Below are 14,879 nucleotides of genomic sequence, written 5' to 3' on the forward strand. Positions count from 1 at the left end.
GCCCTCCATCACCGAAGGCGGTTGTTGATCTGATGCATCAGCAGGGACACACCAGTTCCAGTGAGTTAGACGATTTTTTTTTGTTTATGTTCATCACTTTGTGAGAATAATCTAGATCTCTAAGAATGTAATCTTTTGTGTGCTCTTCTAAGAAAACATAGAAATAGGAAAACTAGTTAGAACATCATTAAGAATAACTAGGCGGGTTCCTATAGAAGCGGAATTTGCTTTTCCAACTACTCCCTTCGATCCTTTTAAATTGAATCAGATTTAATACAATTTTATACCAAATTCGAGTCAATTAAAAAGGACCTATATTAAGATGACTAACATTAGTGAACTATTTTAGAGACATTGGAACATCTTGGCCTAGTGACTTTTGAGTTATAAAAAATAGGGAACAGTCTTGTCATTAACTTTGCTGCAAATATTGCCACCGCATGCACATGCTTAACCTTAGAGCATGTCTAACAGGCCCCTTATAACCCGCTCACCCCGTAAAATTCCGGCGAGATACGGGGCAGGCGCGGTTTGGTCCGTCTAGCAGGCCCCGTATTCGGGCCGCCCCGTTTCGGCGGAATACGGGGCCCAGGAAATCGGCCCCTCCGCCCACTACTTATACTGGGCGCAGGTGCGAGTGAGGAGTTAACCCCTCACTCGCAACCCTAGCTCCGCCGTGCGCCGCTGCCGCCTCCACCCTGCTCCGGCGAGCAATTCCTCCCTCCCCCGCGCCGCATTCGACCCCAGCCCTGGCATGGACGCCCGCCGCCGCAGTAGCGCCTCGCCGACGAGCGGATCGAAGCGATCCCGCTCGCCGGACAACGTGGAGGACGCGTGGCGCTTGAAATGCAAGCGCTCCGCCGCGGGGAGCCGCCGTGCGGCCTGCAAGTACGGCGGCGCGTATTACATGCCGGACTCGCTCCGGGAGTTCGCCGCCGGTGGGCGGTGGTACCGACAAGATCCGCCGCTCAAGCCGATGAGCGGCGCCGCCTTCGAGAAGTGGCGCGCTGAGTGGGAGCGTGAGCGCGCGGCGAAGGCGGCATGGGCGGCGCGCATCGGCAGCACCAGCGGCGGAGGAGGCGGAGGCGAGGAGGAAGCGGAGGCCGGCGAGGAGGAAGCGGAGGAGGCAGAGGAGGACGCGGCATACTTGCGGGCGGTGGCCGAATCCGAGGTGGAGGCCGCCGAGAAGGCGCGGGCGGAGGCAGACGAACAGGCGGCGGCCATCGCCGCCGTGGCGGAATTCCAGGCGAAGGAGGCTGTCGCCAGGGCGGAGGAGGAGGCTGCCGCCAGGGCAGAGGAGGAGGCTGCCGCCAGGGGGCCTTTCGTGCCATTCATCATCCTCGAGTAGCTAGGATCGCAGTAGATCGCTATGTATATGTATGATCCAGTGTATGATCAATGAAGATGAACTATGGTTTCATTTTCCCGGGGTTTTAATTTTTAAAAATACAGGGCGAAATACGGGGTCTGCTAGACGGAATGGTTCAGCAAGACGCACTTTTGGGATACGGGGCGAAAAACTCGCGTTATACGGGGCAGAGAAATAAGGGGCCTGTTAGACATGCTCTTAGCTCGCTGAGACCACTTAGCATCTCCGTGTCACTTTGAGCATGGCTACGTGCTTGTCAGCCCCCTCTTGGGACCGGGTGCATTTTGAGAACTACGTTGATGCGATATGAAATGCGAGCCAAACTAGTGGTGAGTCTAATGACATTTTTTTCAGAGTATCAAAAAGTTGGAGTGACAATTTTCTTAAGTTAGCTTTTGCGGGTGACGCTTTCCGAATTCGGGAAGTTCGGTGATATATATCGAATTTAACCATATTATTGTTCTTATGATTACGATTTGTGAATTAAGAGTCTGCCTCTCGGGTGTACACAATTTGCAAGTCAACGCATCAGGCCGGCGTTGTGATGGTGACACTCTTCAGACTAGGACATGTATATAGATAGAATAGCTCATATATTTCAACCTGCTGCTCATGGAAATGTTTTGTGGAGAAAATTCGATTAAGGAAACTACATACTCCTGGAGTGATTACAGCAGGAGCATTACTAAGAACGCTCGTTAATTTGCTAGCGAGTACGCTAGTCGAGAATACATATATGTATGTATTTAGTGCACCGCCTTGAGGCTGAGCGAGTCCTCTTCGATCGATCACCATTGCACGCCGTGGAGGTGGCCAGCGAACCCCCTCTCCCCTCCCGCGCCGTTCGCCTCCTGATCCCCACCGAAGGCGCCCTCGCCGCCGCCGTACGCCCTCCGCTCGTGCGCCGCGGCGTAGAAGGTCGTCCCTGTCCCGGCGCTGAACCCCACGTTGACGCCCATCATGAGCCCGACGTCGCAGTCCTGCCCGACCCCAGACGCGCCGCCGCGGTCGCCGGACCCATGCATCGCGGCCGCGGAGAAGGAGGAATGCGCGTCTTCGTCGCCGTGGTGCAAGCTGCTGCCTCCGACCACGGCGGCCTTCTCCCCTTCGACCTCACGGTAGCGGTTGAGGTAGGCCTTGAGCGGCGCGACGTAGGCCTCGAAGCCGAGCGTGGTCATGGCCCAGAGCAGGTCGTCCCCGTTGATGGTCTTGCGCTTCTCCCGCTGGCACTTGTCGGAGGCCTCGCCGGTGACGAAGCTGATGAACTCCGACACGCACTCCTGCACCGTCTCCTTGGCCTCCTTGGAGATCTTGGCGTTCGCCGGGAGGGAGCGCTTCATGATGCGGCTCACGTTCGCGATCGGGAGGAACCGGTCCTGCTCCTTGGACGGCGAGTCGCCCCCGCCGCCGCCGGGCGTCGCTGCAAGGCCGGACTCGTTGTCGGACGGCGGGCTGCCCACCGGGCTCAGCAGGTGGCTCTGCTGCTGCTGCCCGTAGCTCTTCCTGTTCTTCATCCTGGTGCACGCTAGCGAGTACGTGGAGTGAGAAGAGGAGGCTTTTGGAATTGTGGAGGTATTGAGCTCTCCGGTGCGATCTCCTTTTAAGGCCTTGTTTACTTGTCCGGTATATTTGGGTTTGGAAGGGTAAAATACCGGCCCACGACCGAATCCCGAAAGTTACCCGATGGGCCGTTTACTTCTCTGGTTTTTTGTGTAACATCCCGGCCCATCCCAGATCTTCCCGACCCGGTAAGCTGCACACTCCGGTATTCTCGTCCACGAGGTCGACCCCGTGTATTGGCTCGTGAAAAGGGGAACGAGGGAGGGAGGCGACGCAACGGCGGCGACAGGCGGCGGGGAAACGCAACGGCGGCGGCGGCGGCGGGGAAAGAACTTGCAGATCAAGACGGCGCCGACGAGATCCTCCTCCGGCGACCGGTATCCGGTGAGTCACCGCGCCCCCTCCCCTTTTCCCCTTCTCCCTAGATAGAGTTTCTTGGTGTCGCCGCCGTCCGCGACGGAGCTCCCGGAGCTCGCGGCTCCGAAGGCCATGGGGTGCGGGCGCAGACGAGAGTTCATGCAGTACATGTCGTGCCCGTCGCATCTATTGTGATGGATGTACTCCAATCTCCAACCGTGCAGCGACCGTGCGTTCGTGCGCAAGTGGGGACTCCGTGAGATTTCGTCATGTTTCGGGAAGTACTGGTGCGCCCAATAGCTTATTTCTGCCTCATAGTACTTGGATTGACTAGTTCAGCTAGTACTATATCTGCTAAGGGAGATGAACTGTGGAACTGCTAACTTGGAAATAATGTTATGAAGTGTTGGATTCCACAATATTCAGGAGATATATGCAGGGCCTCTTTGGATTCAAAGAATTTCATAAAAGTTTGGAGGATTGCAGTTTACATGATTTTTTTTCCTATGAAAGTCAGCTGGACCATAGTTAGCACAGTGGTTCGAATGTAGCATGGTTAGTTTTTCGGTACATATATGTACTGAGTCTGTAAGCACGCATTTTGTAGTTTCTAGTTATGGACTGAGGTGGAAAAAGGTTCAGACTTGTGATACATGTCCATTAGTTACACAGGACCAATTAGAAAGAAAAATGCAGAGGACAAATTTGGATGCATACATTGTTCATCCGATGTGCCATCCAAGTGGTCCAAGGGTCAGATTGTATTTTTTTCTGCTGAGCCTCTATTTTAAAGAGAGATTGAGCCATTAATATGCAGCAAGACTTTGCCAGCAACAAGAATCATGCGACCATTAATTTTCCGAGTTAGCTTATGTGTCCTAGTCAGATAGGAAATGTACATGTATGCCATGTGCACAGGGTGCGGTGCAGTTGGTGACCGTTCTTGTCGAATGGTATTTGTTGGTAACACAATGTTATCTTTTAAAACAAAAAGGGCTAACAGTGTTGTTGAGTTTGTTTGCTGGTTGATATTAACAAGTGTATAAGGATGCTCCCCAAATTGCTATACATTTGAACTATCTGTAAGCTATGTCTATGTATCAGTACTAAGTTTTACCTCTGCGTGTATTTCTAGCTGGAGGTCCTCTTGGCGGCAGCGTGGTTTCCGGCGTTTGGCGGCAAGCGCGCCATGACTTCTAATGTTCTTCAAACTACATGACACTGAGTTTATGGCGGCGGTTGCTCATGTGTTGGGTCGAGCATTTATTTATATGTTTATTCTTGTTCGAGAAAATTGTATGATAAAATTGCATGACACTGAGTTTATGGTGGCGGGTTGCTCATGTGCTGGGTCGAGCATTTATTTATATGTGTGTTCTTGTTTGAGAAAATTGTATGACAAAATTGCATGACACTGGGTTCATGTAAAGACAAAAAATTTAATTTACTGATTGTCCATTATCATCTCTTGGGATGAAAATATTGAGTTTTTATTATCTGAGCTCCATATCCCCTCTCATCCCCAAAACAAAGTAACTAGAGATTGTGGGGAGGATGTGGGGAAATTAGGGGAAATTAGGGGAAAAATGGGGATTGGGTGAAAGGAGGGGTTTCACCCAATCCCCTCTCATCCCCAAACCCCTAGGGGATGAAAATACCTGAGGAGTAAACAAGGCCTAAAGGTGGAGGAGGTGGGGCGCGGAGTGGGAGGACGGCATCGATGCGGAAGCAATCCTGGCTTTAGGGCATCTCGAGCGGCCCCGATGCATTTTAATGTCCGCGAGCGTATGTTTGCGTCGCGCTGCAGAGCAAAAATGACAGTTTTTATCCGTGCGTCCGTTCTGGGTCTGCTCCAGCGGGGTGACGCATTTAATTTTTTTTCCTTTTTTCCCTCTTCTCCATTTAAACATAGTTTCAAGGAAATATAACATTTTGAAACATGATTTTACACAAACTAACACATAGTTTGGAACATGGTTTACACAAACTAACACATAGTTTGAACCATGGTTGACACAAATATAAAATTTAAAAAAATAGAAGCCAGTTCTGTTGATTTCCGTATGTTCGCTGCCAAGAAAGAACATTCAAGGACACCCAGTCACCCAAACTGGAAAAACCAGCGGAAGGAGATGGTGCCCTTGTTGGTTCTACCAATGAAGCGAACATCCAGAAACCTCGACTACTGGCTTCGTCTGGCCCGTAGCCAGATTCGCTGCAAAGAAAGAACACTCAACGTTCTAACTATCGGTGTCGGAGCCGGAGTCGTCGGTGTGGTAGTGCCTGCGGCAGGCTGTGTCGTCGAACACCTTGACGATCATCTCACCGTCCCCCTCGTAGAGGAAGGTGATCTGGCAGCCGGGCTCGAGGTCGAGGTCACGGGCGAACTTGTCCCACCCCGTGTGCAGGTACATCTTGCCCTGCCCGTCGAACAGGACCTTCACGGTCCAGCGGCAGAAGTTGCAGCTGGCCTCCCGTAGCTGCAAGTGCGCCGGCTCGACGCTGTCGATGAACTCGGCGAACTTGTCCAGTAGCCGCTTGATGGCGAGTGGGTCGTCGTCGATGCGGAGGAGGAACTCGAAGCAGCGCTCCTCCTGCGAGGACGAGGAGGGCGCAGGAGACGGCGAGCGTGGGGCCGTAGCTGCTCCACCACGGCGGCCCCTGCCCCGGCCACGGGGGCGCCCAGGGCCGCGGCCTCGACCGCCTCGCCGGCCACCAGGACCGGCCATGGACTTCCTCACGGGCTTGGCTGCGTCGCAAGAACACCTAGGTGGCGCTACGGTCGAGCTTTGTGGCGGCTAGCTAGGGTTTCTTTGGAGGAGTGGATGAGGAAGAAGAACGCGCGCCCCCTTTATATAGGCCGGCGGCATGCGGTGGCCGCGGGACGCGTGTCGTCGCCATTAACCTGGTTCGCGGAGGTGGGCGGCCGCTCGGCAGCCGAGGCATCGTCGCCATTAAAGTGGCGCAGTGTGCCGAAGCGATGCAGCGACGCAGCTTTGCAGTCGCTGGCGCGTTTGAGAAGACGCATCGACGTAGGGTCGCTGTCAGGCGGGCCAGCCGAAACATCCGCCAGACACGAGCGGACGTTTCCGGACGTCCGCAGAGACGCATCGCTGGCGCATATTTGGGCCAGGTTTGCGTCTCCGCGGACGGCCCGGTCACTTTGCGTCGCCCAGCTGGAACAGGCCCCAGACGCATTTCCGGTCACGGCGGACGAAAACGGTCGCCGTTTGCATCGCGCCGCTGGAGATGCCCTTAGCTTAGTATATACACAACAGGTTTATACGAACTATTGTTTGTCTGAAGGCGCATCGGCTACCTATTTTCCCTCGTAAAAACTACCAGATGAATTTCCTTGGCATACGTCTGCTACGGGATTTGTGTGACGCACACAACAGACCATCCTCATAGCTCCTTTCGTCGTTCTCGCGTTGAAATATATCTGTGTTCTTGTATAATTCTTGTCATAGTTTTAGTTCAAGTTTAAACTAAAACCAAAATTATGGAAAGGCATGGGATACATTGCAGTAGAGAAACAGATGAAAAATGATACTGTACAGTAAATTATTAGCACATTAGAAACACACAATTTGGTCGACGAAAATAGAGAGTAGGAAAAAAAACATTTACAGTGTACAGAAATAGAAGTTGCACATTTGAAAATGTGCGACTAGGGTATATACTCAAAGTGCAATTGGCCAAATGAAGATTTGAAAACATATTTAGCGGTGTAAATATATTATTTTGCATATTTAAGTACCGCATTGCACAGTACAAAAATACTAGTTGCACATTTTTGAAATAAGCAACTAGTGTATATTTAAAATGCTACCAACATGACAAGTGAGCTTACATGTATCTAGTATTTTGGATCCAAAATACTAATTGCAATACATAAGTGGGTTTTCATTTTAGGGCGAAGGGAGTAGTATTAGGTATCTTTTCACATCCCGTCGGGCATGCACCCTTCGACACATGAATCCTACCTCACCAGAAACACACGTAAAGACGTACCCCAAGGGGATAAGGGCATCTCCAGCGGTCCCACGCAAACAGACCGATGCAGTTTATTTGTGTCCACGCCGACACGAGGAGAGAAACACCTCAGCCCAGTTGTCCGGCACAAGCAGACTAGCATGTTCGCGCCGACTCATTCATGGCCTAAATTTGGGTTGGAATTGCTTCGGTGCGGACACGTTTCTAACCTAGCGTGTGTTCGCACTCAGTTTCCTTGGACCCGTCTGCTAGTGACCCACACACGCTTTGCATTTTGCGCGTCAATGCGAGCGGGCGGCAACGATGCGACTTTCATGCTGCATTGATGAGCCATGGTTTGGCTTTTGCGCGCCAGTGGTGGTGGGCGGTGGTGGGCTTCCACGCCAGACATTGATTGCGGTGAGCATGCCCTTTCTTTTTAAGCCAAGCGGCCACGGCCATTTTTACCTAGGCCCGCACCATTACCATTGTCATTTTCCTTCATCTATAGACCAGCGAGAGCCACCATGGGTGATTCCTAGCCATTCTGAAAGACGAAGAATGACCACGAGGCCGGCAATTTATGCGGCCTCAAGAAGAAAAAGGAAGGACCGGCATGTGCCAATGGACTACGTGTGCGGCCTCTATGATGTGGCCCGCCTCGTGTCATGGCCAGACATCAACCTCCCTGGAGGTTGGCTGCTGAATTTGTGGCGGGTGCCCATGTCGCCCGTGCCGCGGGAGGGGCCCGAGCAACGCGATGAGATCCGTCGCTGAACTTCGGGGGGACCCAACTTACACGCTCGGCAGCTAGGCAGCTACAACAGGGACACATTCGGCTTGTGTGAGTTGGACCTCCATGCTGAGTGAGTTACACCTGGGCGGCGTGACCTACCTCAATGCCTTGTTAGGTTGTTGCCTCTTCGACAACCACAATGCCGAGGACGAACACAAGGATGCGGAGGAACACGAATACGGTGGGGGTAATGATGGTGGGCATGTCGATCTTCCCATCATCAACCCTGAAATCTAGCCACGAGAACTGACCAAGGAGGAGGCCATCTAGCTCACCATGGCGCAGAGCGAGCTCAATGAGCTTGCCAAGTGGCATGGCCTTGCCACCCAGATGTGGGAGTCCCTGTTCGCGCAGGACATGCTCGTGACAGCTTCTGTCACTCCTACGCGCGGCGCACCGCCACATCCTCCCGCAACAACGCCTTTGCCGCCACTTCGGCCATGGCGCTAGCACCGACGGCTAGACCTCCTCCAACGCCATACTGGCCCTAGCCATGGGCGTCGGTAGTCTTCATCTACCTCGGTGATGACGACTAGGAGGCAGACATGGCGTGAACCCTAGCTAGCTAGGATTTTAGTTATCTATTTTATTTTATTTTTTCTAGTATTGTGTAATATGTAAATTGCACTTTATTAATATAATTGTTTTGGAAAAAGAATGTGCCAGACCGCTGAGCAGCCTTCACACTAATGGGCACGTGCTGAAATTTAGCCAATTTTGTGTGCGTGTTTCGACCTAAACAAACCAAAACAGACACATTTGAGCTTGGAATAAATCAGACGGCTGGAGATGCCTTAATAGAGATCCGCAAACGCTAACTTGATATGACCATAGTTATAAATAAACAGGAAGATCGGACACAAAATTATGCAGTTGGTACTATAAAATTCCAAAAATGTTCCCCAATTTATATAGTGCAACACATTTCACAGGCTGCACCACTAGCCATGTCACCTCAAAGAAATGGTATCGACGAAGATTTGAGGTTCCTAGGCCAATGCCAAGGCATCACATTAGTGGAACTGATGCGCGACAACCTTTTTACCAAAAAAGGGGTGATCGTACGTCCCCTGCTTTGGCTTCACACAAAAAAGAAATGCAAGAAAAGCCCTTTGTAATGACGGTATCTGGAAAACCAATCATATAACCAACATGAATCGATTATTCTTTTTTTTAATAACGAATGCTTTATAACATAATTGCATCACTAATATGCATACAGCCAAAACAAGTTTAGTAACAAAAACAATGGTGAAGTACAAGCAGTCATGAAGAAACTGTAAAGCACCTATGATGATGGAGGATCAATCCAGAGGTAACGCTATCATCTATGTTAAATAAAAATATTTCTCAGCATGTTCTCCATAATGTAAAATGCAAATAGGTCTCTACTCTCTACATGTTATAGAGATTGTCGCTAGGACACCCCCTTCATCGTTCTTATAGGTTTAGCGAGTTGTCGCCAGAAAGCTGGTTTCGAAAATATCTTTGTATTCCTCTTCTAAGATTTTATGAATAATCTAATGAACAAAAGTTGTTGGATGCAGAGACTGGGGCAATGCTCTCATTTCAAAGAAAAAAAACATGTTATAGAGATGACCATGAACAATTAATCTAGGACACGTAAGAAGAACATAGTTCCTAATTGATAGTAGTAGACAGACTAATTTACTAGAACTGGGATTTACATAGGAGATTCGGTAACCGGGAGTTGGCAAAACTGCCATGTTTTCAGCGACCTTCGGACAGAAATTGTCATGAAGCTGACTATTTTAGATTGGTGTCACTTTGAGCCTTTAATAGCTATATATAATTCGTGGATAGATCCATGAGTCTGGAAGGAAGCCAGCGAGCAATATTTATGTGGAGCTCGGACGGCGGCCGGACTGTGTCAATATTACTATTTCTTATCTTGTTTGTCTGGAAAAGGCTACGTACTACTTGAAGCTACATACTCAGTATTATTTGGTGAGTAGATTCCAAAAAATATCTTTGATCGAATATGGTATCTTGTGCATTCGCAAAAGGGCAGGACAAAGTGCAAAGGGTCATCGTGAGAGAGATGCCACCCTTATCCCTAGCTCTCTCCCAAGAACATTATTTGTTTTTCCTCTCTTCTTCTTTTTTCCGAGTTCAAATATTCGCGTGATCACATCGCGCAATAATAGAAGAATATATGTGAGGACAACTTGTGTACCGGCGGAGGATTGGATTAACCTAATCATGGGATCAAGGCCGAGTTAGTTAAGTTGGTCTTTCAGTAGCATGCAGGCTTTGCATTAGGAAACTATTTAAGATGCGACTACGCGTAGTCCTTTGGAGGTTTGAATGATGAACGGCTGATTAAACTAGTTTCTAGCATCTGGCGATCAATTTTTTTTTGTAGAAACACCTGGATTCTGCCATTTGTCGCGTTCGTGGGCGCTTGCGGCCATGCTTGTTTGTTTTTAAGTGCTTAGGCGCCTATTCTTGGTTAATATAGTGTTAAGTAATGGTATTTTTCCTCCATAGTAAAAGACAACCATACGTTCAACCTAAAAAAGACCAAGATGTGCTTGAGCGAATTTGAAGTCGATCTACCTTTAGGATGACCTGTTCATGGCAGCCGGCCCTCTAGCATATACTACCTCTGTTTTCAAATGTAAAAGAAATAGAGAGCTATTTTGGAACTCCAACAAGAAAATTCAACTTAATCACCCCGTCTGCCCCATCAAATTGATCGGCATTAAAATCTGCACCAATGTCAAACTTCAGAAGATTGAACTACTAATTTCAGGCGCAAATTTAGGGTATTTCGTCCTTGAGTCCATGTGAGTACTTATTTCATTCCTCATTTTTCCTCTCCCCTTTGCAATTCAGCCTCACAAGCACTTAGATGGGGCGTTTCTGCCCGGTCCACACCATGGCTGGGCTACGATCATGGCATAATTAGGACCCAAAAGCTTATAGGTGACGCATGAGGGTGAAATGTTCTTTTTACCATCAACTTTGTAGTACAAATGAAAGATCTAAGACCCGATTGGGGCCGATTAAAAGCTTACAAGTGGAACCACATCCCGACGACTGACATGGTTATTTTTGCCTACACATGTGAGCATTGCACTAAGAACCTTTGGAGTAGCGGTAGTACTGTGGGAAAAAATCAAACCCAAAGTGCAAAAAAAAAAAATCATTAAGAGACAAATTAAATTGGATTGCCAATCTCATTGCATCGGTTGTTTATATTAGCTTCATATTGCACAATTGTCCGTTTGTCCTTTCCTTTACAAAATTGAACAACGGTTAAAAAAGACTCCCTCAGTAACTCATGATGAAATATCTATAGGCAAGCTTGTGATATACTTTTGGTTGCATGTCCATCTATTTATCTAAAACTACACGTGTATCTTCCTAGTTTAGCACGTACATAATCTCCAGTCACTTGATGCACGGTAATTAGGAAAAGACAAACTGTAATTAGGTTGGTCTGTAGTTTTTATAGCCTGCTATTTAAAATAGGGGCGAAGCTCCCAGTAGGGTAAGGTAGGGCATCCATCCTACCTTGATTTTTGGTGAATTCGTTACATGCATGTGTTTTTCTCAACAATTTGAGTGGCCATACGTCAAAAACGGACTCCGTATGAAAACTTTATGTGTGTTTTAGTAAACACTACGTAAAACCAACTCCAAACCGAAAACAAGGACAAAATACCAAAAAACATATACTTGTTTTCAAGGTTCAGTGTGAATAAAATTGTTTATCATGGATTTTACTATATACACGATAACCTTTGAGCTATCCATTATTCATACGCGAAGAATTTGAGACTTTAGAGATTTCTTGATATTTGAAGCCATATCATGTTTCCTCTGAGTTAGTGTTGCTTTTACTGGTGTACCGACAATAATTGACTGATTTTTCGTAAACCAATATCATTAATATCGACTTGCGCATCAAGCGAGGAATATTTAGAAGTCTTGCTAGAATTACAAAACATTTTCAAAAGAAAAGGTAAAACTTTGCAGCATTATTCGTATGTTTGTAGGTTATACTTATTAAATATATTTCTATTTTTATTATATAGGTGATTGTGTTAGAATCATAGATATAAAATTAATGTCTCGGAATCATTTTGGTGTTTGCATCATTTTCTAAAAATTCGCTCTACCTCATATTATTTCCGTCCTTCACCACTGATTTAAATCATAAGGTTTGTGTGTATGATGCAGTTGATTTTTCGATTTGTAATATCCGTCAAATGATGTGTTCCAAATTCATTTACAATGGGCATTGTAGTTTGTTTGCATGGTTTCCCGTTGAATTTGTTTTGTCTTAGCTTTAGACTACTCGCTTTATTTCATATCAGGGCAGAAGAGTGTGGATTTGCTACACACAAGGGTAGCTGCGCACGTACTCCTTATCGTTGGATTGGCCTTCAGATTCGCTCCGCGCCACGAGAAGCTCATGGCCATCAAACGGACGTGAAATCTACTTTTATTCCTTTGTGCTAGCTATTCTGCACTGTAGGGCCCAATCTCGCTGTGCGCTGTCTCTCCTTCCCAATGGATAAAAATATCCCTGCAAAATCTCTCTGCGTGCTCTCTTTCTCGTATAGAATTGACTGAGAAATAAATCGCCTTTCACGATATTGCTATATGAACAAAGATTAGAATGTTTCTGCCATCGAATCACAGAAAGCACGAGCCAGAGCAGCAGTGGTGGACACCTCTGGCTCCTCCTCATCGGCGTCACCCGGTGACATAGGCATCCCCAATGGGCCTGTCGAAGATGGTACCCGGGGTTTACTGAAGACCCTCGACCCGAAGTATAAGAAGAATCGGAAGTCCAAGTTGCTAGTTAAGGAAAGCTAGAGTTGTATTAGGAGATAGCACTTATAATATTGCGGGATGAGTTGGAAACCCTTCCGGACTCTGTAACTTGTGTATTACGAATCCCTCGGCTCCACCTCCTATATAAGGGGGAGCCGAGGGACAAAGAAGGCATCGATTCATTGTCTCACAAACCCTAGCTTTCATATCGTCGAGCACTTTTCGGCTGAAACCTTCGAGATCTACTTGCCCTCTACTTCTAACTAAAACCCTAGTCTACAACCCGTATGCATTGACAAGTTAATCCCTTGTCAATTGGCGCCGTCTGTGGGAATTAGAGGCGTCAAGGATCTGATCTCGATGGCACGTTCAAGATCGTCGACTTCGTCAACAGCAAGCAACGCGATGGATCGAGATGCGTATCTGGAGGAGCCCATGGAGATGACGTTCGGAAAGTTCCACTTCCGCGTCGAGAAAGAAGGAGCGTATCGTCTCGAAATTCCGATTTCATCGGGATTATCGGCGGTCGATTCCGATTTTTCGAGCTCAACATCGTCAACCGAATCAGGCGACGAGGAGACTTCATCGCCACGCTTCATCAGCACCAGGGCAAGCGAAAAGCTCGCCAAGATCTTCAGCGACATGTCCTTCGAGTCATCTGCGGACTCAGATATAAACGATGACTCAAACAGCTTCGACAGCTTCAACTTCATCGACAGATCCACTACCGTTGGCAAGGTCTTCACCAATCTCTATGATGGTGTCACCAAACCCAGCAAGGTTCAGAATTCAAAATATCATCAGATTTATGCCATTGGAGAAACAAGTCGCGATCAGGAGGAGACATCAGAGGCTTTCGACGAATTGGGAAATCCATATGTCGATCCCTCTGACCTAAGGCGAGGTTTAGGCAATAAATATGTCAAGCCTACACCACGTGTTAGGGTTCAACTTCCACAAGCAGCATGAGATAGAGCCGCAAGAGCTATGGATGGTTCAAAACCAATGGCCACAACCGCTACGACGGAAGAATTGCAGGCATACCAATATAGGCTCGCTCGAGCTGGAAGGGAATTGGAAAAACAGACAGCTGCTCTGAACAGAAGAAGGGAGGCAGCTTCCGCATCAAGCAGGCAAAGGGCGGAGTTAGTCGACATTCAGGAACTTCGGGAGATATCCACAGAGAAGCTCGGAACAGAGCAAGATCTAGGCTGCAAAACATACCTGAGGCTGATAGGGAAAACTTGGTTCAAAACCTCGATATGTCCTTTATGTCGATAGACACGAGAGGGAATATTATCCCTAAGACACCGGAAGCTGGGTACATGGCGACGCAAGCCTTTATCCTTGCATCCAAGCCACCCCCCGGAGATCCAAGAGAGGCATTGTACAATATGGCCATGGCAGGAGTTGCGGCCATGGGAACGGCGTTTGCAACGACGCCTCCCGAAGGATCAGCAAGGCTAAATAGTCCACGACCTGCTGCAGCAGCACCAGTTCCCGAGAGAACAAGTGGAGGAAGAGACACAGCAGCGCAAGCAAGGGTGGACAGAGCACGACAAAATAGAAGGGAACATCGGCACTCCCCAGAGATAGATGACGAGGATATGTGCGGGCTGCCGTGCTTTACAAGGAGGGTCCGGAAAACTCGAGTTCCTTCGGGGTTCAAATTACCCGATAACTTCAAAAAATTCGACGGCCTGCAAGATCCAGAGGATTGGCTAGTTGATTACCTCGAGACGGTGAAGCTGATAGGAGGAACTAGAGCGACAGCCATGCAAAGCATCCAAGTACATCTGAGTGGAGCTGCGTGATCTTGGATAAAGAAACTTCCTCCGGGTTCTATCGACAGCTGGGATAGCTTCGAGGATGTGTTCATCAAGAATTTCCGATCCACCTGCAAAAAACCCGCATCGCTAGAGAAGTTGAGAGCGTGTCGACAAAAGCAGGATGAGTCAATGAGAAAGTACATCCAAAGGTGGAACATCATTAAAAACTCTGCAGAGAATATAT

The 14,879-nt window shown here is 48.3% G+C and overlaps 1 protein-coding gene across 1 annotated transcript; it reads right to left on the minus strand.

The window, feature by feature from the left end:
* Window positions 1–2,004: 2,004 nt before the first annotated feature.
* On the minus strand, window positions 2,005–2,960 carry LOC127326223 (nuclear transcription factor Y subunit B-11-like). The gene has a single exon (XM_051353087.2). The coding sequence runs from the start codon at window positions 2,881–2,883 to the stop codon at window positions 2,158–2,160; it is 726 nt and encodes a 241-aa protein (XP_051209047.1). The 5' UTR covers window positions 2,884–2,960; the 3' UTR covers window positions 2,005–2,157.
* Window positions 2,961–14,879: the final 11,919 nt, after the last annotated feature.

Source organism: Lolium perenne, chromosome 7 (genome assembly GCF_019359855.2).
Source record: "Lolium perenne isolate Kyuss_39 chromosome 7, Kyuss_2.0, whole genome shotgun sequence".
Taxonomy (NCBI): Eukaryota; Viridiplantae; Streptophyta; class Magnoliopsida; order Poales; family Poaceae; genus Lolium; species Lolium perenne.